This window comes from Lycorma delicatula, chromosome 2 (assembly GCF_047948215.1).
Source record: "Lycorma delicatula isolate Av1 chromosome 2, ASM4794821v1, whole genome shotgun sequence".
Taxonomy (NCBI): Eukaryota; Metazoa; Arthropoda; class Insecta; order Hemiptera; family Fulgoridae; genus Lycorma; species Lycorma delicatula.
Window position 1 is genome coordinate 37,943,727 of NC_134456.1, and position 27,962 is coordinate 37,971,688.

Below are 27,962 nucleotides of genomic sequence, written 5' to 3' on the forward strand. Positions count from 1 at the left end.
AAAACTAATTGGTCTTTAGTTGCCTACGTCATCGAATGGAAGACTGTTTTTCAGGTCAGGATAAGAATTTTATCAAAATTGCTACCTGTTCAGCAAAGAGCTGGTTGCGTGTTGAACATCGTTATACATAAAATCTCAAATTAAACATAAAAATAATTATTGAACACAACTGAAATTACACACATGCAGAGTTAAAATTTAGTTAATCATAATTTATTTACTTTATTAGATACAGTCTCTTTCATGTGTGAAGTGACTATAGATATTCTGAAAAGGAAAAAATCATTTTCATAATTTGGGGGAGCTTTGAATGAAGTAATAAAACCCATTAAATCTTTAAATAGAAACCCATCAAAAAAATTAAAACAAAAAAAACAACAGATTTTTGATAAATTACAATCAATTGAAAGTGTGATTATAAATTTATTTGGTTATTTTCAGGTCAGAAAACCCGCTAGTAATTTTGAAACATGCGGGAACATTAAATGAAATGAAGGGCAGAGGGGGAAGTATGCAAGATTTAAGTCTGCTTGTATTGATTATTATTGTCAGTCGTGGTGTCGCCGTCGCGCCACGCAGTATGGATAGAGTTTGTCGTACAAGAAAAGTAAGTAAACGAATTAATGTTTGTAATGCAAACAAATTAGTGTTTGTGAAGTAATTACAAAATTTTAATAATAAAGTAGCAGAGTGATATTTATTTATTTAACCGATAATAATTAGTTTATTTTTTCCTTATAAATACTTCGGTTAACGGCAGCAGATGTATTTAATAAAGTTGCGCATATTGGCTGTTTACATCCTGCTACTTATTATATACGCGTACTGGCAACCTTTTGTATCTACGTTCTTCAATAATAAGATATATAATTAGTTTTCATCCATCTTAACTACATCATCGCCGTCGTCGTCAGCCCCATCTCATCTTCATCTTTATCATAGTTTTACAATCGTCTTTTGTTCTACATTTTTTCATTTGATAGCTTTGCATTCCATTACACTCTTGCTTGGGGGCCATGATCGACAGTACCCTTATCCTGTTGCTGTTTGTGCAGAGGTTATAGACTATAATTTTAGTAACGCCTGAATAAATGATTAATTATTCATTTCTGAATTGAAAACTGATCTCAATCTATTGACTCGTTAGCAATTTTTATTTTATTTTAAATTGTTCTTACATGTGGATTTGTATTGCTATATACTTGTACTACTATAATTTTATAAAATTACTTTTTAATTACAGTTCTTTATTTACATTTTTTAATCTACCTCAATGGAACTGTAAAAAATATAAAAGTTAATTTTACTTAGTTGTAAAAATATCATCATTCATTTAGTGGAGAAGGAGGAAGAAGTATTAAGCTCTGAAAAAACTTATTTAAGGAATTTAATTTAAATCTATATTGAAATGAAAGAAATTATCTATTGAAATTACCAACCCTACACCTAAAAACCTAACTTTGTATCAACTACAAAACAACTAAACCGATTGATATACAAAGACTAACTGAAATGTGATAAATTCAGATCAAATTCAAGTTACGTTATGTTTAATAACAAGATATTTTAACAGTAGTACATCAGATTAAGAACAAAGATACGTTTTTACGGCTAATTTGGAAACTTTTTACTTTCTTATTATAAGCAAATTAATTCAATATTTCCTCTATTTTAAGAAATTAACCTATGGGGAAGATGTTGCTTTACACTCTCAATCCCATTCTTCATTATAGTATTGATACATAAATAACCTGAAATAAAGAGGCACCAGAAAGTTGTTTTCCCTGTAAGTTATGGTTTCCCTTATACTTTGTCTTTTTGTCTTTGTCTTTGTGTTTGACAGAGTGAAGAGTTATTGCAGGACAGATTGTAAATTGCATTTCAGTTGGTTAGATTCAACTTGTTAAAATATATTTGGCTAGATGAAGAAATTAATGAAAAACAACTTTACTGCTTAATGCTGTCAGTAAGCTCAGCCTTGTATGTTTGTTATTTTTTTAAATGGTTTGCCATTTTTAGGAGTAGCTTGCAGCTCTTGTAAGGTCACCGGTAGCTGTAACAGTCATGGTACTTAATAATCAACATTGGGAACTAAAATATAGGAATAAAAAAAGAAATAGACTTATTTTATACTTAATGCCTTTCTTTTAGTCCCATAAATCAATTTCCCAAATTAATTTTAACAGAAATTCATTAATCTATAAAACCTTTAGATCGTCAGTTTTAATTTAATATTACATTCTCAATTTATTACTAAAATTTATACCTTTTTAATTTGATTGAATCATAATAAAATTAATTAAGTTAACAGAAATTTTTAGCAATATGGAGGTAAATATTTATTTTACTGATGAGAGCGTTTAAGAAAATTCATAACTTGCAGCAGAAAGAGTAGACTAAATTATAAAATGTCCACTACAGACTTTTTATAACAATATTCTAAATAAAACTAACTCAATTCTAAATTGAAAAAATGCGATTGGTAATTTTAATTTATCTAAAAATATTTAATAACATTCCATTTAATTCCATTTAAATTACATTTTTTACTCTACCAATTCTGTCAGGTAAATAAGTCAAAGCTTAAAAATAATTAGGGCTTTTAAAATTAAAGTATGAATAAAATTATTTGTTTATTGCTTATTACGCTAAGTTTTTTAAAATAAATAACTGAAGGCAGATTCAAATTTAAAACCTTTAAATCAAATATTAGATACTTTTTATTAAGTATCTGTCTACATTTATTTCTTGACAATATAGACTAGTATTTTTATGTTTCTCTTTTTTATAAGTTTTTTAAAAATATTTTTAACTCTATATTAATCCTACTGTTTCATTCTTAAGTGCAGATTTGTAACTATGATAGATATAAACCAAGAAATATTTTAGCTGGCTATTAATTTCTATAGATGTGTGAATCAAGTATTTGTCTATAATACAGTTTTTCTACAGAAAACAATAAATCATAAATCAAATAATATTTTTGGTTGAAAACTTGCATTGCATTCCCTTATTTGAAAGATAATTTTATTCTAATTACTTACCGTTTTTCAAGACATATTTTTCAATATTTTCATTATGGGTTATTATATTCTAAAACTTATTAATTTAATAAAAAATTGTTACACGTAAGACTTATTATAGTATTAAAGCTCAGTGCATCCAAAAATTTATTCAAATGAATTAAATCTAAACCTGAAAAAGGATGACTATCAACTGATTTCCAGATTACTGAATTATTTGTAATTTATTCCTTGGATTCTTATCATTTATTCTTTTGTTGTCAAATGCAGCTATTTTTTTTAAGTGTGATGATATTCATTTAAATTACAAGACTTCAGTTCATTGAAACCAACTGGATTACTTGGTAAAGATGTTTATTGCTTTAAGAAAATGAAGAAACTTCAATCCTACTGTATTTTTGTAAATTTGTTATTTTCAGCAACATCGTTTAGTCTATCCTGATGGAGTAAAAGAACAACCAAACTCAATTACTTGGTGTCAGGGATCACAAGTCACGGCTCAAGAAAATAACTCAACAGAAGGCAAGTACATAAGATCTAAATACAATATTTATAAGAAATAATAGAATACATAAAAAAAAAAATCTGATGTGGACATCATATGACTTCCTTGTACACCTTAAATTACATATACACATTTTCTGCTGCAGTTCATTTAAACTTATTTCATTTGAAAGTGTGATGTGATCCTACAATTCTTTAATAAAGTGGAAAGTTACACAATTGCTGAAATATTAATTTTTATTAACATCAAATATTTATACAATTATTAATCTAACAATCTTACATGAAATATTAGGATAGAGTAAGAGTCCCTTTATTACTCATATTACTAGATGAGTATTATTTTTATCTTCATGAGTTGCTAATTAACAAAAGTTTCAGATTTCTGGTAGGTCGTATATACAAAAATTAATAATAATTAAACTATTTTGTTTAGGGAACTCCTGTATACTAGTTACAAATGTTAATTTCGACCTTACGTGTAAAATATTCAGTTTTTATTATTGGATTATTTGGTGAATAATCAGAAATGAAAAACAAACAATCATACAGGAAAAAGAAAAATAACTAGAAGAAATATATCTCAAAGAAACAACAAGATGAATATGAAAAGGAAGAAAATGTTAAAACCAAAGAAAAAATAAAAAGATTAAGAGAGAATGATGAATGTAAAGAGACAAAAATTTTGAAAAGTAGAGAACATGTACCCAAATTAAGATTAAATCAAAGAAATTTCTTTAAAATTAAAATCAAATTTTTAATTATATCAAACCAAAGAGCGATTAAATGGTTTGCAATAAAAAACAAATAAACGAATTGATCAACTCCGACTTAGGGAGAATATTGGCTGACAATATCAGAGGAGTAATGAACTAAAAGATAAGAATTGTTTGCAATTTATTAAAGATCGGGCATGTATGCCTCACTGTATATGTTCTTCTTGTGAGGGTCTATTTTTCAGTCACTCAGTAATTAACTTTGATATAGATAAAATTAAATAGAAATTCCAGAATAATTAAATAAAATTAAACATATATTAAACTAGACAATCCAAAAATAATACAATTCAAAATTATAGTTTTCAGTTAATATTAAATAATCAGATGTTTCACCAATATTTATATATATTTATATTTCACATATACATGAAAGTAGTAATGCCTATTAAATTACATAAACAAATTTAAAATACATAAAATTTTATATCACTAATAACTTTTGATTTTTTGTTTTTATTGAATAATTATTTATTCTAATTTTTTTTACAATCATGGGTTAATAATTATTAATAAACCAACATATTTAAATTAAAAAAAAAGTTAAAAAATAAATTAAAAAAAAGGAGATGAAGTCTGATTTGAACTGATGTGCCATCCTTTGTAAGATCCAAATATTTCATTAATAAAATTTTATTTGGCTATAACTCTGGAACCAATGAAAATAAGTACCACTTATGATATTCTTTGAAAAGCTCTCAATGAGGGCTTATTACTACAGTTAAGAAAATGTCCAGATTTTTTTGGATTTTGGGCTTTTTTGGCAACTTTTTGATCAGTCGATTGCGATCAAAAGTCCTAAATCCAAAATTTTAACATCCTATGGCTAATCGTTTTTGAGTTATGCGAGATACATACGTACGTATGTATCTGGTACGTATGTATATGTACGTATGTATACATACGTACATATACAAACATGTACGTACGTATCTGGTGTGTGAGGAAAAGTCATGAGATTGGTAACACTGCAAGCGATCTGGCAACACTTATCTACCGGTCTCTGCTAGACCGGTTTGTTCATCCCTTCCAGATGCTCAGTACGAGTTTCAACTCCGTTCAGCCAATACATTATTTTTGAAAGCGCTATTAGTGAAGTTGTGTTTTTGTTTATTACGAAAATGGAGCATCGGAATTTAGAACAACGATGTGCAATCAAGTTTTGTGTTAAACATGGGGAATCCGCGAGTGTGACATTTGAAAAGTTGAAACAGGCCTATAGGGAACATTGCTTATCAAGAGCACAAGTTTTCCGCTGGCACATATCATTTTTGGAAGGCCGAGAACATGTTGAAGATCAACCTCGCTCGGGGAGTCCTTCAACTTCAAAATCTGACGAAAACGTTGAGCGTGTGAGGGTTCTTGTGAGATCAGACCGTCGTTTAACAACAATAAGGATGATGAGTGTACAGTTAAATTTAAGCACTTTCACCGTACATAAAACTTTGACAGACGATTTGGAATGCGAAATTGGTGCCGAAAAACCACACAACGGAACGAAGGACAATCTAAGAAACGTGTGCGTTGATCTTCTTGAGAGGATTGACAACGACCAAGAATTCTTCAATCGTGTGATCACAGGTGATGAATCCTGGATATTTGAGTACGATCCTAAAACAAAGCGGCAAAGCGAAGAGTGGCACACACCGTCATCTCCTCGACCGAAAAAATGTCGAATGAGCAAATCAAAGATCAAAACCATGCTGATTTGCTTTTTTTACAGTAGGGGTATCGTGCATAAAGTGCATAACAAGCGTTTTACGAAGATGCCCTTGAAAGGCTCAGGAAAAGAGTGATTCGCGTTAGACCAGACATTGCAGACAAGTGGATGTTCATCATGACAATTACCCGTGTCACACGGCCATTTCCATCAGGGAATTTTTGATCTCAAAACGCATTCCTACAGTTCCTCAACCCCCTTATTCACCTGATTTGAGTCCTTGTAACTTTTTCCTTTTCTCGAAATTGAAACATGTCTTAAAAGGACGTCATTTTGGAACTCGGAGAACATTCAAAAGACTGTGACCGATCAGTTGAAGCCTTCCAGCGCTGCTACCAGGAGTGGGAACAACGACTCCGTCGGTGTATAGCTGCCCAAGGGAACTACTTTGAAGAGGATAATATTGTTGTTTGAAAAAATAAAAGCTTTGGTAAGAAAAAAGTCAGTCTCATTACTTTCCTCACACACCTGGTATGTACAGGCATCATGCTGAAACTAGTCAAAGTAGATTCAGGGATGGTCAAAATGGATATTTCTGTTGAAATCCAAAACCCAAAATTTTTCTTGATCACAATACTTCCTTTACTTCATACAAGGAAGCAATAGTGAATAAATCAAATTAGCAACATGTATACTAGGTAAATTTCATAACGTAATAACCAAAAATTAAATTAGTGTAAGGAACAGAAATCAGTATGGCATAAATAGTTTAAAAAATATTACTTCTAGAAAATACACAGCTAAAAGTGATATCAATTGATAAACGCCTCACTAAAGTATATTGTCTTTTTTTTTACATGTTAAAGTTTTTGATTCAAATTTTAACTCAGTATTACATAGCCCCTATCAAGTCCACCTAGTAATAAAAAAAATGTATAATATTTCTTAAATTTAAATCTACATTTATTTTTAAAGTTTTCTGCATGATTTTTACTTTTGTATACATAGGAATAAAATATCTTAGTTTCAAAAGGAAATATTATAATTATAATTTCAGTAAATATGAAGTATTGAAAAATAATAAAATGAATATACTTATTTTTTAAATGTAGGTGGATAACAAATTGTATGTAGAATGTAATTTATTTTCTTTTGATACATAGTACTTATTTTAAATATTGATAATATTTAATTCAAACATTTATTGAATATTCAAAGCTGAAAAATTTGCAGTTAGCCAGTAAAAGTACCAATTTTTTTGGATTGTGTACATCTTCTGCTAGGTGAGGAACTTCAGAAGTTCAGTAACTTCCTGTTTAAACTTTGTTCTGTTTATGTATACATAATATCTAATTATTTAAATAATTAGTGAAAAGTCAGACAGTTTTTACACATTAATGTTTTGCATTGTTTACTTTCTCATTCAAATTCTTATTACAATGACATTATAGCTGTTGTACATAAAAAAAAAGAATAAAATTAAAAAGGTTTCATGGAAGTATATTGTTGTGTAATACACAAAAATGTTTCCAACTTTTAAGCTGTACTGTAAAACCTGTCCACAAGATTGTACAAACAACTGACCTGACAGATTTCAATAAATTTTAGACAATTGTTACTATAAACATAGTGAATTTTTTGAACTGCTACTCTGATCTTTCCATAATAAGGATGTAAGGAATAGAATTGGACTGCCCCTTACTCTGAATCAACATTAAACAGTAACAAAAAATTAACTTACTGAACTATCAGACCATTTCAGAGTATTGCTTAGTTAAAGACAAGCACTATAATGTAAACTTTCTTTGATTAATAACTTTATAACGCACATTGGAGACAATGGGCTAGCTAAATTTATGGTTCCCAAATCTTAAAAAAGTTCTTTTGCTGAAAAATGATGACTCAAAGAAATTTAAAATTCTAAATTGCTCTTAAAAAGAAATCCTGATTTTTAGTTTTTCATACCAGAGGTATGAAAAGATTCATTATATTATTACTAAAGGATTTATATATTGAATATGTGAATGAGTAATTAATTTTTAAGTCAAAGTGTGTAAAAACCACACTGAAAATTAAATTACGTCTAAAACTGCCAAAATGATCATGAACTACTTTAAAAGGTTATTCTAAATTATGATCATAAAAAGCTAATTATTATGATTGGTAATAATATAATTTATAGTAATCCATTTGATAAAATCTAAAAAAATAGGAATAAGATTAAAACTATCACAATGCACTCTAGTTGACACGGTTCAGTTAAAAATATTGTCTCAGGAATTGTTGAGCATAGAGAGATGCTAATGTATAATTGGACGTACAGCCTGTTCTAAGGAGCATATCATAAAATAAATAAATAAGAACTAATGAATAAATATTGAAAAACAAAAACTTAGGAATTGATTACATTTTTTATTGTGGTAATTGGATAATAAAATCATACTGAATAGATAAAGTGAACTGGGTATGAAGAGTAATTTTATTTTTTGTAAGGATACTCTAGAAAATTTAATGTAGTATAGGGAGAGTAATATTAAATGTCACCTGAGGACCAGTTAAAAGAGTTGAATGCTAAAAAAATAATCATAATCAAATGAGTAGAACAGCACACTCATTGATACACTCAAACAGAAAATAAATATAATTTAAAGGAATGATTTACTAACCATTCACAGAAACAAATCACAAATCAACTAATATTGATAACAATCTTCGTATTCTACATGTAAAAAAAGGCCCTCATCTTGAGAACACTCCAATATCATGAAATATACATACATAAAAATAGAACACTAAATGAAAAATACTTGTTCTTTAGTCACTTACTGATTACATCCCTGCTTACTTAAAAAAAAAAAAGAATTGCCAGCAATAATATCAGCTGACACCAGGATGAGAACAGTAGTCCTAGTTACTGAAGATGGCTACAAGATTACTGAACATTTTTCAACGTTATTAAAAATGTTATATCTTTAAAGTTTTTTGTCCTTTCAGAAATTTATAATTTCAAAAATTTCATAGATAATTTGCAGTACTGCTACAAATATTTTATCTAATTACGATTAAATCCTTTTTTATAAGAAAAAAAATTAAACAATTGAGTATAATCAATTAAAAATGTTTTAAAGATAATAAGTGATTTTTCATTTCTACAATCTTTTATTCTACTTGAATGGCATTGTGCTAACTAGTTTATCCCCAGATGTTTGATGAGATCTTTTAAAATGAATTTAAATTATGTGCTCATTGTGAATGTTAATTGATATTAGACCGTTTATCATCATCATGAGTATTTTCATTTTTCATTTGGTTTTTATGGCTAAAACATTTTACACATACAAAAATCTCATAATTGAATGAACAAACTTATAATGTTAATAATCCCAGTGATTCAAAAGATAGCTGGATGCTACTTATGTTCCATTTAATATAGATCTAATGGTACTTTTCTGAGTTCCAAAAATTCTTTATAAATAGAACATCTTAAGCCATCCCAACAACAATGGTATTGTAGCTTTCCTGTTTAAAAGAGATTTGACAGCTAAACACATAAGTTATTGATGTTAACTATTTTCTACAGTCAGATTATTAATAGTTATAGAGAATAACTGAAAAATTTTACTGGAAATAAATACATTAACTAAACTTTCTTTCAAAATTAAATTCTGTATACTAGTAACAAAATGTAAAATATAGCGTGACCAAATATTATTACAACGTTGGGTGCAGGAAAATGTGAATAAAATAATTTTAAACCGTCAGATGATTCAGCAGTCATATGTACCGATAGTTCACAAGCATCTGTTACAGCTGTTCATTTATGGTTTATTGAGCACTTTTATTAAATTGTATTATTAATAAATATAACAAATTTTTATTATAACTAATGTTATTATTTTAATTTTTATTATTCTTTTATTACCATTTTAGAGATATTAGAATTTAGTTTTGTATCGTTTAGTGTGAAATTTTTAGTTATCATTAAATTTACTAAAAAACTATACTCAAGAACAAAGCTACAAGTATGAGAAAACCAGATTACCATATATTTCTAATAATATTTTTACCTTCACTATGAAGTTAATTAGAATTGGATGAAGAGGAAAGAATAGATTAATTATGTCTACTTCAATTGTAAGCTGTTACTTCATGCTTTTACCACATTAAGTTGACTGCACTGTAACACATTAGTGGTGTTAGTCACAGTGCTGATGAAATCCAAATGCAATGGTTATTTAATCATGCAGTATATTTATGGAAAACCAGATTTCACATTGATATTATTTTATTAACATTTTATTACTTTATTGTATATTAATACAGTCTTTTTTATTTTAAAGAAATGTTTTCTGAATCAGCAATATCAAGTGATGAAGAAGAAGTGGTAGTAGAGGAGGTAGAGGAGGTTGAGGAAGAGGATGATGATGAGGAAGAAGATGATGATGATGACTCAGAAGGGAAACAAACTGTAATTGTCCTAAATTCAAACAGCAGTGAAGAAAACTCAAGAACAGAAGCAACTATTAAGCTCAACAACGAAGCAGATGTTTCAGAGTAAGTTAAAATTATACAATAAGTCTATCTTAATCTTAAAAATAAGCTTTAAGATTTTTAATCTAAGTTCCAAAAAAAACATCATTCTTATTTTCATTCTTCAATATCTGGGACATTTTAGAAAATAGCATTTTGGAAATTGTTCATAGAAACCTTCAGCTTTCTATCCATACACCTTTCTAAACATATATTAACGAACTGGTTTTTGTAAATCAGTAAAGTTAAACAATGCTGAGTACAATTTGTCTGTACATTGATTGCATCTGTTAATGGTTAATGAAGATTGAAATTGAACCTAAAATTATAAAGAAAAAAATTAATAATAAACAATCTCTATTATTCTGACACTACATTTAAAAATTTTTCTTTTTGTTAAAAATTTAACTGGCATTTTGTCCAGCAAATTTTTTATCTGTATAAGTTTAATACCTCTTTAGTGACTTTGTTGAACAATATTTTACGTAATAATTATCTTGAGAAATAAAGTCAGTTTTTTTAAAATTTGTATTTCACTATTTAAATGGATTCTCTTTCTGGTTGATAATAAATCAACCATACACCTATAGACTAGGGGTGATTTTCCACCCCTCCCTAGACTGTACATTTATATTGATTTATACAGTTTATTTGATATAAAAGAACTTCAGTTGTTATTTAAGTTCCTAATCCTATTCAAGTAACCTATTACTCAAGTTTACCTACTGTTACTCAAGTTTTATTTTACCTTTTATTAAAAAAAGATTCATTGATGGAACAGTTTTCAGTTCCTTGTATTGATATTATTCTAGTATTAAGAATATTAGTTTTATTATATTCTTGCAATTTATAGATGTTTGTTAATAATTGTTTTTGCATAAATAAATTACTTTGGTTGTTGAAATAACACAACAAATAACTCAATATTGGTTTATTGTAGATAATAGAAGTAAAAATTAAAAACATAACTGAGTTCGAGTACATTTCTTATTTATTAAATGTTTAATTAAAAATAAAAATGATCAATTAATACACTTTACAGTAGACTTAAGCCAAAACTAAAATAAAATTATAGTTTAAATTTCAACTCATTTAAAATAACTTTCTAATGAGATTTTTTTAGGGCAAACTCATTAATATCTTCATTCGAAGTTTCTGTGTTGTATTTGACTCATACATATATAGCAATAGAGTAACTTTTTCTCAGAAATGCTACTTCTTAGATAGTTTTTTACTCTCTGAGGCAGGAAAAACTGTGTTCTCTCCAACATAATTCTTGTCTGTATTATGTATGCACAGACTTATCCTAAATGTGATATCCTACTTCGGGGTAAACATCTTTGAAAGAAATTAAATTTTATAATAATTTCAAAATTCCTTTCGATTTCTCTGATGGATGTTCTATTTCTGCTACACAATGCTTTTGAAAACAAATGCAGTCTTCAATAAAATCAGAATCTAGATCGTTTGTAGATTAATGCCTTCTTCCTACGTCCTTCACCATGTTTGTCTTTTTTTCAAATAACTGAGTTAAGAAGTAGAACCTGCACTGAAGTAGAACCTGTCTTTCATTGGTGAAAGACCAAATGAAAGCATCAATGATGAATAAAAACGTATTTATTCTAAGATCATCTCTTCCATTAATATTTTCTTCTCCAGTTCCATCTTCATTTTCATAAAATCAAATTTTCCTTTTTTGTTATCTGTTACTGTTCTTTTCATAGTTGGTACTTTTTGTTAATAAATCCATTGCCAGTGCTCAAAGTTCACTGAAATATTCTTCAAGAGAACCATATAAATCTCTCACCATCAACTCATCTAAAATTCACTTTGAATAGCTTTACTTGTTTTATGAATCCTGTGAAGTACATTGCTCAAAAAGCACACCATAAATGCTGTTTCAAATCGTTCTAATCATCAAAGAGGTCCTTGTACTTCACATATAATTTTGCTTTTTCTGTCATGTCATTTTGTAAATGTGCCAAAGCAGTATGAACTTCTTCCCAAGATTCCTCCATATGAAGGGACGAATCCTATATTAAAGAGCTCTTAATAATAATTATTCTATATCAAAGAGCATCCTGACTGCATTTAAAAATTTTCATTGAAGGACAAAATTTTCTTATCAATGTTAGACCTGGTGAGAACTTAATCAACCTTAAACAACAACCTTAAATGTCTGCTATTTCTACAACATGAAAAATAATTACTTAAAACTGTCTAAAAGTTGATTCGTCACCCATTATTTTATTTAATTAAACTATGTTTAGTCCTTTATTTCCATACCTTGTTTTCTTTTTTTAGTTTGATTTATTGTCATTTTTTTAACATCATATTAATTCTATAAACAATTATAAGAGAACATGAAAGTATGATTAGTTAAAATTTAAATGTATGTATGATCTGATTTATTTGTTTTATTATTTATGTGTTTTTCAAGCCACAACTACGAAGACCATCAGCTAATTCGTACACGCTTCCATCATATAGCACAAAAATTTTCTGAAAGAGCTAATCGCATGCGGCATAGGTTTGAATTTCCACCAACACCATCAACTATCAGCAGTGAGCCAGGTAAAATTTATTATATTCTATAGTTTAAAGCTTAACCCCCAATTACAATGAAAGATGAACTTTGTAACATATGAAAAATGCCAAGTCAGACTAGCACTAGATTATATATATCAATATTATAAAAAAAAATATTAAAAATTTCAATGTTTATTTAAGATTACTGTTAATTTAGATAAATATTCATTAGTAAATCTTATCAGATTGATAAAAAAGTAGAATATATAAATTAGCACATTGCACATACTTGTTTAAATTTAGAAGATTGAGATTTGAATTAATCCAATATATTCATTGATGTACATGATGAAATAGTCTGGAAAGGAAACATAACAAATATAATTAGAAAAATAGTATTACATTTGTTTATTTTACATTTTGGTATTACATTTGTTTCAGAAATATTATTAGATAATTTTATTTTTAGATCAGTCCTTTTCTTTGTAACTGTAATGGGATTAAATTACTGTTATAATTATTGATTAATTACTATAAATAATACTAACAATTATAAATACTATATTTATATTTATTTATTTATTTTTTTAATGTAATAATAATAAAATACTTTTTGAAAGTCACTACTCTGCCAACCTTTAAAGCTAATTAGTAGCATTTCTGTTTTTCATTAGAAAGACTTTGGATTTGAATTTTAGTTCAGCATAACATGCTACAAAAATTTCATTTTTTATCTCATGATAAAAACAAAAGTTAACATTATTGGGCTTCTGCCCCTTGTCACTTTATGAGTAAATAAATAAATAATGTATTTAATTATTAAATCATCAAGTATGGTAATGATTTAAACTGTTGAAAAACAATGTATCGCTTATTTATTTTATTAGTACAATCATGGAAGTGATGTACAAGTACATGTATTTTAATGATGAAAATGAGGTGGATGAAATGATATTTGAGAAAATGTTAGACCCTTGCCAAGAACTGAACTTGTTTCAATTACTAGGTTACCCATTACTTTAATTTAATTACTAGATTATCTGAATGATAATTTTTCTACAAGTATTAAAAGATAATGCATAATATAAACATATATACTTTTATAATAACAATTTCTAAAGGACTGCCATAGTCTAAACCAAGTGATTAGTGAAAGGTTCAAAAGAGAAAATTAATCTTTAAAAAATCTGATGTAGACACCTTGGAAGTCGCCTTACGGTGATTTCCTTAGATGCCTACTAAATTACATATACACATTTTTTTTAAAATGAAAAATACATAAAATTTTATTTCATTAATAACTTTTGATATTTTGTTTTTTATTGTTATTATTGAATAATTATTTATAGTAATTTTTTTTACAATTGAGAGGGAAATAATTATTAATAAATCAATATATTTAAATTTAAAAAAAAGTTAATAAAAAGGAGATGAAGTCTGATTCGAACTGATGTGCCTTATAAGATCCAAATATTTCATTAATTAAAATTTTATTTGGCTATAACTCTGGAACCAATGAAAATAAGTACCACTTATGGTATATCATTGAAAAGCTCTCAATGAAGACTTATGCACTTAAGAAAAAGTCCAAAATCCAATATTTTTTGGGCACTTTTGGTTCAGTTGATTGCAATCAAAAAGTGAGGTGCACAAATAGACGTTACAACAGTTCTAAATCCAAAATTTCAACATCCTATGGGTAATAATTTTTGAGTTATGCGAGATACATATGTACATACGTAGGTACAGATGTCACGCTGAAACTAGTCAAATAGATTCAGGGATGGTCAAAATGGATATTTCTGTTGAAATCTGAAAACCAACAATTTTTCGCGATCACAATACTTCCTTTACTTTGTCCAAGGAAGTAAAAAGAATAAACCAGTCATTAACAAAATGAAAACAAATATGCTAAAGCATCAAGATGACCATCCAAAAGCAGGTCTCAATACTTTTCTCACTATCATTTTCTATCTTGAGTTTCTCTCCTCTTATTATCATAGTTTACTTCTTTATCAAAGTATTAGTTGATGTACCATATCTTTTTCTCCATCTGTATCTTTTTCTAGTTGTATTTTCTTCTATTTTTTATTTTTCTCCTTTTTGAAATATGGGTTCCATCCTACTGGTTTTGCTTTACATTATGGCATCTAATATGTTTATTTCTTCTTTGATTATATTAAGCAACTGTATTAGTTATGTTATCTGGCATTTTAATTCTTCTGTTTTCTTCCACAATTCACAGTTTTGTAGTACCATATATTTTAGTAAAGTTCTTAAAATACAATTTTGGACAAGAATAACTCTTATTGTAATTTACAACAATGATCAAAACTTAACTGGAATAGCATAATAAATATACTTTTTTAATTTTACAGCTATTTACAAAAAGCAAGTCAATAGTAGTATTTTATAATTTATGAAAATAGATAAAATTATCATGTACATAATTATTATTGTAATGTTATCATGTAAATAGTTATTATTGAAATAAGAAAAAACATATATTACATTACCTAATTAAAAACTCACACTAGCAAAGGAAATGAAAGCAGTAAAGTAATACTATTGTATTTTATTCAGTATACTATTGTAATCTTAACTTTAATTCTTGTAATATTACTTTTTTATAAAAATTTAGTTTTGTCATTTTTATATAGAAAATACTTTTTGTTTTAATGATCTATGTCTATGAACAAACTTGGTATATACAAACATTAGTAAGCTTACTCAGTCATTTACACATTGTATTATAATAATAAATAAATAAAAATACATTGAAATAATTCTGCATTGAATAATATCTATACAATAAAAGAAAGAAAAAGGGGAAGGATGAATATGAAAAAAGTCTATGAGAAAATAGAACTTAGTGATATATTAAAAATCAGAAAATAAGTAAGAAAAAAGTTAAATTAAGAAGCAAGTAACTTTATGTAAAAAAAAACCTAAATACACCCCAGACAGAAAGCTAAATGGAGTGTTAAAAATGTAAATTTAGAATTAAGTCTAAATAAAATAAAATGATAAAATAAAGTGTAAATTTTATATATGTATGGAAAATGAAGTATCTCTTCTAAGCTAATAAGTATAATCAGACATTTAATAGTGATTATTAAAAAAATAATTCTCCTGATTTATTTCCAGAAGATGGCAATAACATTAATCCTTCACCTTCAAGACGGCGTGATCAAATAGTTCAGTGGTTTTCACAAGAGTGGGGATCTACTGTATCAGTTTGTGAATCTGTTAGAGCAAAGATGAAAACTTGTAAAACTGTGATGGAACCACAAAGTATGATTTTATAATTATATACTGATTAATTTAATACATTTTTTCATATAAATGTTTTAACATCACACAGTAGCTATTTAGAGAAATTAAATAGAAATTTTCTATATAGATTTAACAGTCATAAATTTTGATTTAAAAAAAATGAAAATGTAATTTTTTTCTGTGTTGCATCCAGAGTTACATAATTTAAAGACCATAAAATTCAATTAAAGTAAAATAAATTACATTTACTTTATTTACTGATTAGATCTTAAATAAAATGTACCTTCATAATTTCATTAGCCACAGGTAAAACTATTGTGCAAATGATGGAATAAAATTAAAACTAAAGGTAAAACAAAGAATGAAAAATAATTGTAACAAAATGACCAAATTATTACATAAAGTATAAAAATGTGCAATATGGTGTGCAAGTGAGCATTGCATACAACCATTTTAAATGTATATTATTGAATATATATAAATATATATACATCTATATAAACATTTTATTCCTTTTTGATAAATGTTTGATAACATGTTTAATCATGATCATAAATCCTAAGTGTTTATAAAAATAGTTTCTAGATACTTTTACACCATAATTAAAGACATCTATTTCATCACTTATCAGTAAAAATTCTGTTAGGGACTACAGTATTATTACGAGGATTTAAGATACCTTAAGAAGGATATCAGATGATCACACTTGCTCACTGATGTCTTGTTTATAGTTACAGTTATATAGTTTTACTCATATATGGAGTTGTGTAACTCTTTCATGATATTTTATTTTCTCTATAGTATGCAGTTAGCAAATTATAGCGTGATAATTATGATTTCATATTTAAAGGAATCAAGGTATCACCACTAAATCATACAGACCTTCAAGATTGCACCTGACAAGTGCAGTAAATTTTCTATAATTGTACATAAGATATTACAAAGGGAAACTACAGTTTAGGTTATACTTTTACCTTATTTTGCATGTCTGTTTTTCCTGCTCTCAAAACATCTCACTGTTACTTTTACGCTGTATGTGAAAATTTGATAAAAGATAAACAATAATGCATTATTTTAAAATGTACACAATAGCCCAACAATAAAAAAAATCTTGATAATCTCTTGGCTACTTTGAAATTATTATCACCTACCTTCTGTACATTCTACTCTTAGAAAAAAATATTTTTAATTTTTTATACATTTACAGACTTTCTTAAAAACATTTTGTGCGAGTTAAACATTTTTAAAAAACTACTATATGTATACACTAAACATGAAAATTGATTTCATATTAAAATTTGAATCACCTAAATTTGTTAACATAAGTATAACAATGAATGAAAACAGTCAGATGAAAAATTCTGCAAAAAAGAATCATACAAATTGTCACAGCAAATAAACTAGATAGAAATTTACATGTTCTCAAATGAACTTAATTAAATTCTTTTGCAAAAATGCAATCTGAATCAGATTCTCATTTTAAAATTTATTACTAGTGATTAACTTGGTCATCACTAAGAGGGAAATTTGAGAATATATAATCTCACACACAACTTTTAAATAAATATTCATGTAGATTTTAATTCTTTATGATGAAAACAATATCTTAAAAAATGTCATCATCTAAACTATTGCTCTACTGTTTAATTATAGAAATTAATTTTACAACAATTAAATGAAAGTTTACTTGAACTGGTTGTGTTTATTATTTTATGTAATTTGAATTTACTGATAATAAAATAATAATCTGCTTAATTTTTCTCTCTTTAGGATGAAAAAAATTGTAAGTGATGGTAGTTATTCTTGATTACTTATACATTTAAGAGAGATTCGTCAAATATTTTCCTACTAAGTAGTTGTGGCATAGCTGACTGCAAAGTTTTATGCATGTACAGTATAATTCACCTAAATTGTTACTTATTTGTATAGTTTATATGCTATATTTTAGATTTTCATGATTTTATTGAACTATGATTAAAAAAAAACTGTATTGAATAATTAATTATGCAATAAAAGTTGAATTTCTTTCCAGGTTATTTATATGTAACATGGCTTACATTAGTGACTTTTGCATACCTTTATAATTGTTGGGTGATACCACTAAGAACGACCTTTCCATACCAAACAAATGATAACACTAAAACATGGCTTTCATTGGATTATTCAATGGATGCTATCTATTTACTTGATTTAGCATTAGTTAAACCAAGAATAATGTATCTTGATGATGGATTTTGGGTCTATGATTCAAAAAAAACAAGAGAGAATTATATGCAAAAATTTCAATTTAAGGTAATGAGAATATATTTAAATTTTTATAAAATTTGTATCAAGAAATAAATTATATCATTCGATATAATATAATTTCCACCAGAACTTTTGTAGATAATAAAATCATTCTCAAATAAAAAGTGAGTTATAAGCAAGATATATGATTTCAGTGACAAATCATAAAAATGTAATGATAAATAAATGATTACATACAAAAATTTGTTAAAAAACTAAATCTTTTACAAGACATTTACAAAAAGTTCTAATTTTTTTTTTTTATAAATTTTGTTTTGTGTTTAATATGCTAATTCATTTTTTATGTTTTTTATTCAAGAAGTTTTCTTGAAAAAAAATAGTTCATTGTTTTGCAATGAATTATTTAAAGTATTCCAGTATTGTAAACTTATTTGTATTAAAAAAAAAAATAAAACTGGGTATACTTTTATTGATATTATTTATGCATAGAGTAATTTAAAATGATAGACAATTTCATAACTCTGTATTCAAAATTAAGAACTAATGACTGATGTGAAGTAAATTACATAGTACTACATATATTACATGTACGTATTACGTATACATACAATTGCCCTATATGTATATATATATATATATATATATATATATATATATATAATTTATAAAAAAGAAGAATTCTCCAGTTTCACTTTAAACACAATTCTTGTATAAATAAACATTAAACTGTAGGAATAAAATAAAAATACAATAAATATTATAACATTGTTTGATAATGTAAAGTAACAATTTTTATATCTTTAATGTTAGTATCCAGTACCTTGTATGTTTTGATAGAACTATTAAAAGTATTTATTTTAACAGACTATAGGGAAATATAAAATCATGGAGAAATAACAGCTAATTGAAGAATCTCATAAGTAGTTTCAAGACTGAGTATACACACTAAGGTATTAACACAGGAACATCATAAATATTAAATATAAATAAGTAAATCAAATAAAAACAAAAACATCTTTGGGATAAATTTATTTACATGTCTGTTAATTAGTTTCAAAGCTCCTCTTATAGCAGGAGATTAATCTGTTCTACACTAATATGGAAAGAATTATGATACAGAATTATCAATAGTATAAGTAGTAGAATTAAAACATCACGCAAAATGAAAAAAAAAAATCAGTATGGTACCTCAGAGGTGGTTTTTATTTTATTCTAATTAGAGGCTTTCTGTAGAAGCATTTCCTCATTGTTAGGAGCAATTACCTTTTAATAAATCAGATCAAAAATTCATTCATTTTGTAATTTTATTATACAGTATATCATTGTATTTTCTAATTTTCTTGTTTCATAATTATTTTTTTAATAATCTTTTTTATTGCTATTGATTGGGCTTTTCATACCTCATCTTTTGAATGGCAGAATGCTTCAGTTATTTATCATTTCATACTTCATAAAATATTTTGCACATCACATCAAACTAAAGAGAAGGATCTTGTAGATAGTAGCCTACTATTATTGTACCTTTAATTCAGAGTAAGTGGCCAGCAGATTCCTTAGGAACAAATATTGTAATAAAATGGTCCAAGAAAATGGTAATATGAACACATATGGGATGACTCTTTTAAGGGACACTTGAATCAGCTTGAGGTGAAAAGAAAACTTTTTGGGACTTTTGATTTATATCCAAAAATCCAAATACTTAGAGAAAAGGCCTGAATAAAAGCTCTTGTTTAACATCTTCTGTAATTAAGAAAGAACTAAACAAGAGGATTAAGGATTTGCCAATGAGTCTAAGAAGTAGTATGAAATATATTAAAATAAATAACAAAATTTAAATAAAGAGACATCATCTTTCACTGGTATTGTCAACAAAATTTTCTTAAGCAAGAAGAAAAATTTAGAAATATAATTTCAGAACATTGTTTCTGCAGGCTTTAGTCCAGTCTTTTCTTAATTGTATTGAATATGTGCTGTTGTTAACAGTGTCATATACAAGTGATTAAGAACATTATTGTGCAATCAAATACTATAGTTAATCTGTATTAAATTTGTTTAAATAAAGTGATTTTTTCAAATTTAGTATGTCAATAAATTTTGTATTGTACATGACATTTACGTTCAACATGTAAAATTTGCATGTTGCGGTTAATACCTTTGTGTGTTTCCTGTTTCTATAAGGTGATTTGCAAAGGTTAATTTTAACTTAGTTGTATGTGTTCTTTATACACATAAAGTAATGTGTGAGTAAATGTGCATCAATTCTACTCGATATGGAATTCAGTGCATTCACCACAGTATAATTTGTACTGTTTTTCTTTATTTCATTGTTGTGTTTATTAGTGTGTTATATTATTCATTGATTGTTATTATATTGTATGATCTCATGAATTTTATATCATTATATAAAAAAAGAAACAAAAGTAGTAAGAAAAAAAATACAAAATGCTAATATATATCAATTAAAATATTCAAAAAAATTTCCAATATTTTCATAAGAGATATACTGTTTTCAAAATCACTTACAAAATGAACAAAACAAAATGTAATATCAAATAACATATCAGTAAATACCCCGTACCAATAAGTATACAAATTAATCTGCAATGGTTGCATTAAATGCTGGAGAAACTGGACACTTACTTATATACACTCACTCACCTACATTACAAGTTCAAGTAACACATACATGCATCAGAGTTAACTATTAACTTGTTTCTCATTATAGAACTAGGTCTATATTCATCTACATCAACTACAGTGTGCAAATAATTTTATTCATCACATTTGAAAGTTATGAATAACTCAACATACTTGAACTGTATAAAATTTACAATCTCTCCAAATTTGAAAAAAAATTCATACTAAACAAAGATAACTTACATGAAATATACTTTTTGACCATACATAAAAAGTTGTGGTTTTAATTAGTATATGAAAGAATATTCATCTCATTTCATCGTAATGATTATAGATAAAGAACCTATTAAAGAACAAAAATTGGCATACAGAATTCATTCAATAAATCTGAAGTTTTTATGGTTGAGGTGGGATTAGTTGAATAATAACTTCTCTCACAAATTAATTCAAATATCTTATTTGTAAAAACATGTTTAAAACATGTATGTTTGAAACAAATATTTCTATTAACCCATGAACTAAAAAATGAAGCACATTATTTACTTAATGACAATCCCAGAGAATCTATTTATCAAATGGTTATTGATTGTACAAAATGTTTCCTTTGAATTTCAGATGGATATTTTATCTCTAATACCAATTGATATTCTTTATCATATTCTAAAAAGTAAAGAGAATGTATTACATCCACTTCTTCGATTGCCAAGGATGCTTAAGGTTTGTATACACTTGACATGTTTCTTTTAAAAAGTAAATAATAATAGAAAGATCAAGAAAGTAATAAAATAAATCTATTTATAAATTGTTTTTAATTTTTAAATAAATAATTTGAGTTGATTTTTGTATGGTTAAGGTACTTTCTGGTCAACTTACTAGATGATGATTATCATGAAAAATGTTCTCATTTCTAGCAACTCTAAGAACAAAGCCAGCTTTCAAACCGAATCAATCCTTCTTCACTCTTTTAGTCTATTCATTCTTCCTTTCCACCTTGATATCAATTAGTTAAAACCTTTTCTTTCATACTCTTCTTCTTCCTTCCATTACATCTCTTGGAGACTTCATTAGTATACATTTTATTTTTAGCCATTGTCCTTTCCACTTCATTTCTCTCCTTATCTGTCTTTTTTATCCATTCCTCCCTAATTCATACCAATATTTCTCATACAGCATTTATCTTATTTTTCAACTTCTTTCCACAGAATACATGTTTCTGTTCCCTATAGTGTCATGCTCTAGCAAAAAACATCTTAATATCTTTATCTAGATTTCCAAATAACAGTCCTTTGACATATTAACAGTCTGTTTTGCCATTGCAGTTCTCGTTCTACTTTCTTGATTGCAGTAAAAGTATTCATTATTCTTGCTGCCTAGATTTTGAAATTAATTTTTTCTACCTCTTGTTTTCGAAGACTTATTTTCTCTATGTGAACTCTTGTTCCATGTTACATACACTTCTCATTCAAGTACTCTAAAATTCTATTTACTGACTCATGGTTATTCCAAGTCTCTGCTAGTATAACCATGTCATTGATAAAAAGGATTTATCTGATTCTTCTTCACCAATGAGCACTCCTCATTTTTCTACCAAAAAATTCTCTGATAATTTCTCAAAATAGATAAAATGTGTAGTAATCAAACAGCATCTCTATTGTCATCCTCCACCTCTTTCAGATTCCTCAGCTAATTTACTCCCTGTTATTATTCTTACTTTCAATTAAAGATAAAGATTCTTTACGAGTCTTCTTTTTTTCCAATCTGTAATTTTCTACTTGATGATTTGCTTATTTCACTCATTCTGTCAAAGGCACTTTAACATTTATGAATATTACATGTACTTCATTTTTCTGTTTTATATACTGTTTTCTAGTCACTCTTAGCATGCTAGTGGGATTATCCCTTACTTTTTCAAAATCCAAAATGCTCCACACAAAGTGAACCATCCAATATTTCACACAATCTACTGATCATTACTTTAAGAAATACTTTAGTTCAATTGTCTTGGTTCTTTTCATTTCTTAGTTTCTTTCTGGGAAGCTGAGAGAAAGCCACCTGAACATGTTCATACAACTGATTACTTAGTTCTATAATCTCCCTCTTCCAACTTCATGTTAGCCTTCTAATAAGTTAGCAGGTAGTTAATACCAAAAGCTTTCCTAAATTTTCTGTGAATCTTTGCCTACTTATACACTATAATATTGTGCCACTTTTAATTTTTTTTTTTTTACAAATTTCTCACTTTCAATGTTCAAAATATCTGGCCTTTAGTCCAACTCATACAGCCACTCCATGTATTCTTTCCAACTTACTAGAATCTCTTGAGATTCACTAGTTATAGTTTCATATTTATTTTTTACATCCACTCTTACTTCTAATCCTACAGTTTAATCAATCAATTTCACATAAAGTCAATTCAACTGCTTTTCTGTATTTTGCATCAAATCTTTCTTTCTTTCTAGTTTTTCAATCTCACATTTCTCTGTCATCCACTTATCATTGCTCCATCTGTTTTTCTTTTTAATTCATTATTATTAATATTTTTGAAACCCTTTCTGGTCCACCAATCTGGTCCTACATTCTTCCATTTCTTCCTTCCTACTATTAGTCTAACATTTCTGATATCCATTCCTTTTTACCTCTTTTAGACTTCTTTGTGTCTGTTTCTTTGGAAGTGACCTTTGAACCATAGTTTGCCTACATCCACTTGTCATTTGTATAGTCTTCTCTATTTTTTGGTAATTCTTTAAATTTCTCCTCTGCTTCCTTTTTTTTCTTTTTCCTTATAATTTTTCTAGATCTAGCTTTTTTTTGGTATTCTTTTTCCTCACTATTTTCAACTTCTGTGACAACATGGTAATGATTAGTGTTAATTAATCACAAAACCTACTGGATAGGCTTTTATATTTTTCACACAGCTTTTGAATTACTTTTGAGTTAAAGTGTAGTCAATCTGAAATTTATCCTAACTCTTGATTTCTACGTGTCTTCTTAATTTATGATGTTCATTGTGTTATGTTCTGAAAAGTTTTATTCTTTCAGTAAAATCTGACTAATATATCTCCTCTTTCATTTTTCTTTTCTACATTATATTTTTTAAAAATATTATTTTCTCTTCCCTCACTGAACACTGCATTCCAATCTCTCATTATAATCATACATAACCTAAATTTTTCTTCTTTAAAATTTCCTCTACATTTGCATACTCTCTCCCCATCTGAGTGTTGGCTAAAATGGTTACATAGACTTATTATGTGAGTGAATAATTTTTAAAGATTGAATCTGTTACAACATGTAGAAATATGACCAGAAGCACAGTATGCCAGATGATATTTAATAAATGAAACATGATGAATCAAACACAAAAAATTTCGCTTTAAACTACTTACTTCAGAGATAGTCAGAATGTCAATGGACTTTCTGAGTATCTCCACCTATAACTTTGAAAAAAGGTTATTTGAAAACTATTCACATAAAACAATATTTTTCTAAAATTTACAATGAGAAAGTAGTTACATAAAACATAAAATTGAATGTAAAATTAAATTCTCTTGCAAGATTTGCTATCATTTCCATACACCTGGTAACTACTTATATTTAATCACAATATTTATACCTTTAAAACAGGTCTATAGACCAGTAGATAACTAAAAATTTTGACTATTTAATTATAATAAAAATGCTATACACAATTTATATTACTTGAGAAATTTTATTTACTTCACTTAAGAAAAATTAAAAATAGAATAACAAAACAGTTCTGTCAAACATCTTTTTATAATTGTGCAGAAACTGTTCTTACTTGTCTTAAATGGTTTAAATCATAATAAAGTCTTAAAGGTCAGGGAAAATTAAAAAAATCTTATGAAATTTTATCCAACTCTCATAGGTCTTCCTACTGATACAAAATTTTTTAAACCTTCCTATACTGATAAACAAAGCCATGAGTTTGTAATGCATAACTTGCTGATAAAAATATAAACTTAATACATCTGTCAAAGTCTGCGTCAAAATTGTTTGTTCTAATAAAACCTATTTAAGAGAAGTCTTTTCGCCAAATTAATTGCATTTATTTTATCCATTTAGCTACAAATTAATTTTACATAAATGTTTTTAAAAGTGCTTTAGGTTTAAAATATATAAAGAAAGAAGAGTCATCTACAATTTGTACGGTGGTAATAATGCGGATAGAAGGCAAGGCAATTTGAAATACATAGAGAAACGAGATAAAACTTTAACCTATTACATTGCATTTTAATTTATGTATGAAAGAAGTAACAAAGGAACTAAAAGAACATTTTGAGGGCAAAGTAATAGTTAAAACACAAAAAAAATATGTGAGGGCCTACTATTGTTATTTAAGTTGTAGTAAAATTACAAGGAATGAATGTAGTATGAAAAGTAACAAAAGTAAATATTTAAAGGCTTTGAAAACCAAAACCTTGGATTTGGTATGAAAGCTCAAGAGCATTCACACTGAAGAAATTATTATTTTATTATCATCAAACCTTGCTTTTAGAATTGAATGAATTTTTTTTGTTGAATCTATACGACAGTAAGGCATGAATAACAGAAAAACCATAAAGGTAAATAGATTTTGAAATATTGTGATCCAATACAATATTGAACACAAAATAATATTGAAACACAATTTTAATATTGAATATTGGCTGGATTGATAGGTTAATGAAGCAGTTTTATGAGCTGAAAAAATTTATTGCAGAATCTTATAAAAAGAAAATAAAAGAATATAGGGCTCAATATACAGCTAATGGGATCAATATTCATGCAATCATGGTTAATTAATTTAGTTGTGGAAAGATAGAAAATGTAAAGAAAGATGAAGAACAGAGTATATAAGACAATTAATCAAGATTAATGTAGATAAGAAATTTATCTAAAAAATAATTATCTAAGAAAATTAATACGTAAATTTAAAGATAATAATACTTAAAAATTATTAAAAATAAATGACTCATTTCGAATTAACAACGCCTGTTTTTCTAACAAACTATTACAATTCATTTTTCTATGTTGGCTCCAGTAGTAATATTGCATATGATGTTCATTTTACAAAGATTAGGAAACTGTAATATAGCTATCAGCTGACATCTACACAAAAAATTTATATAATAATTCATTTAACATAAGGAAATGGTGGAGCAGATTTATTTAAAGACTACATGCTGCATCAAATTCAAAACAATTAAAAATGTGTCCAGTGAGAGGAAATATGTAACATTAACATATATCAGCTAACATTCACATAGATTTTCAACCTTTGCAAGAAAGAAGATTAACATTTCACTTAAAATACAAATGAAAAAGGATCATACAGAATAATAACAGAACACTGACAAAAAAAGCAACCCAGGAAAATACAAATTAAACTGTATTATTGCATTAAATACTATACAAACATTTATTCAAAGAAACAAGGAATACATATGGGTAATCCAACAAAAAACATATCATATACATATCATTTCATAGATTAGGATATTCATAAAAGGACATTAACTATAACATAAATTTTACTTATTACATTAAACCAAGATTTCAACACATCTAAATAATGTGAATACATTATAGAGACATTAAATTTGTCAAAAACATCTAGCTTATCACTGACATTAAATTAGATTAACACATAGATTAGTTCCATAGTTTAATTAATCAATTACATACTTCAGGTGTTACTGACCCTTTTAACAGTTCCTAAATGCTTTTAGAAATGCAAGTTCCATTAATTTTAAGTTATTTATAATTTCAATAAGTATCATAAAGATATAATTTTATTTTAACAGAAGTGTTGGATGAGTATACTGTACTTAAAAATCTTACAAAACATTTAATTCATTTTCTGCCTTGTAAAATAAAAATTCTCTTTTATTTTTTATGCCAGTAGTCAGCTAATCAAAAACATTTACAGACCAAATATAGCCTACAGGCAAACACTGAGACAGTACTATAACATACTATTAAATATTAATCTTTATATTAATGTGCATTGCAGATATTTACATTCTGGGAATTTTTTAATCACTTTGATAATGTTTTATCATCACCATATGTTGTAAGAGTGGCAAGAACATTAACTTACATGATATACCTAGTGCACTTGAATGCATGTGCATATTATGCTGTATCAGTCAAAGAAGGTCTTGGATCAAATAGTTGGGTTTTCAATGGTGAAGGAAATGCGTAAGTATCAGCTTGTTATTTATTTCTACTAACACAATGTCTACATTAAAAAAAAGAGAGTGAAAAATAATATGATAATATAAAATGATTTAAATTACATTAAAAATAGAAAGTCTAATGTTTATTTTGTGTGTGTATGTGTCATGTGCACATCCTTACATGTGTAAGTTCACACAAATAAAATATTTTAATTTAATAATATGTTAAATATGATATGTTAATTTAATTTCCTCACACATTTATGTCGATGAATATGATTGTATGAATTGATTTGAATGACAGTGGTAAGTAATGAAAAAAACAATCATAATTCCTATGAACAAATCAGCTTTGTAATCATAATCATATTCGGTTAATCATGTTTAACATGATTAAACATAATTATGTTTAATTGGATCTCCATATAACCATTACATTTTGGTCACATTTTTATTTTTGAATTGAGTCAATAGTACAGTCTTGAGATTGTTTACTCCAGGACTGATGTAGTTTGATTTCTTACTTGTGTAGCAGTCTTAATATAAAATAAAAATAATAGTATTAGATATGTTAGAGTTTGTTTATTTCAACAGTTACTTG

The 27,962-nt window shown here is 26.9% G+C and overlaps 1 protein-coding gene across 1 annotated transcript in view; it reads left to right on the plus strand.

Moving 5' to 3' along the window:
- The first annotated feature begins 525 nt into the window (after positions 1-525).
- CngB (Cyclic nucleotide-gated ion channel subunit B) overlaps positions 526-27,962 on the plus strand; it is a 52,123-nt gene continuing 24,686 nt past the window's right edge. The window contains exons 1-8 of the mRNA XM_075358728.1: positions 526-607; positions 3,443-3,545; positions 10,304-10,517; positions 12,934-13,067; positions 16,170-16,316; positions 18,331-18,590; positions 21,798-21,899; positions 27,196-27,383. Of these exons, the coding sequence (XP_075214843.1) occupies positions 581-607; positions 3,443-3,545; positions 10,304-10,517; positions 12,934-13,067; positions 16,170-16,316; positions 18,331-18,590; positions 21,798-21,899; positions 27,196-27,383 (1,175 nt within the window). The 5' untranslated portion in view covers positions 526-580. The remainder of the gene's footprint in view (positions 608-3,442; positions 3,546-10,303; positions 10,518-12,933; positions 13,068-16,169; positions 16,317-18,330; positions 18,591-21,797; positions 21,900-27,195; positions 27,384-27,962) is intronic.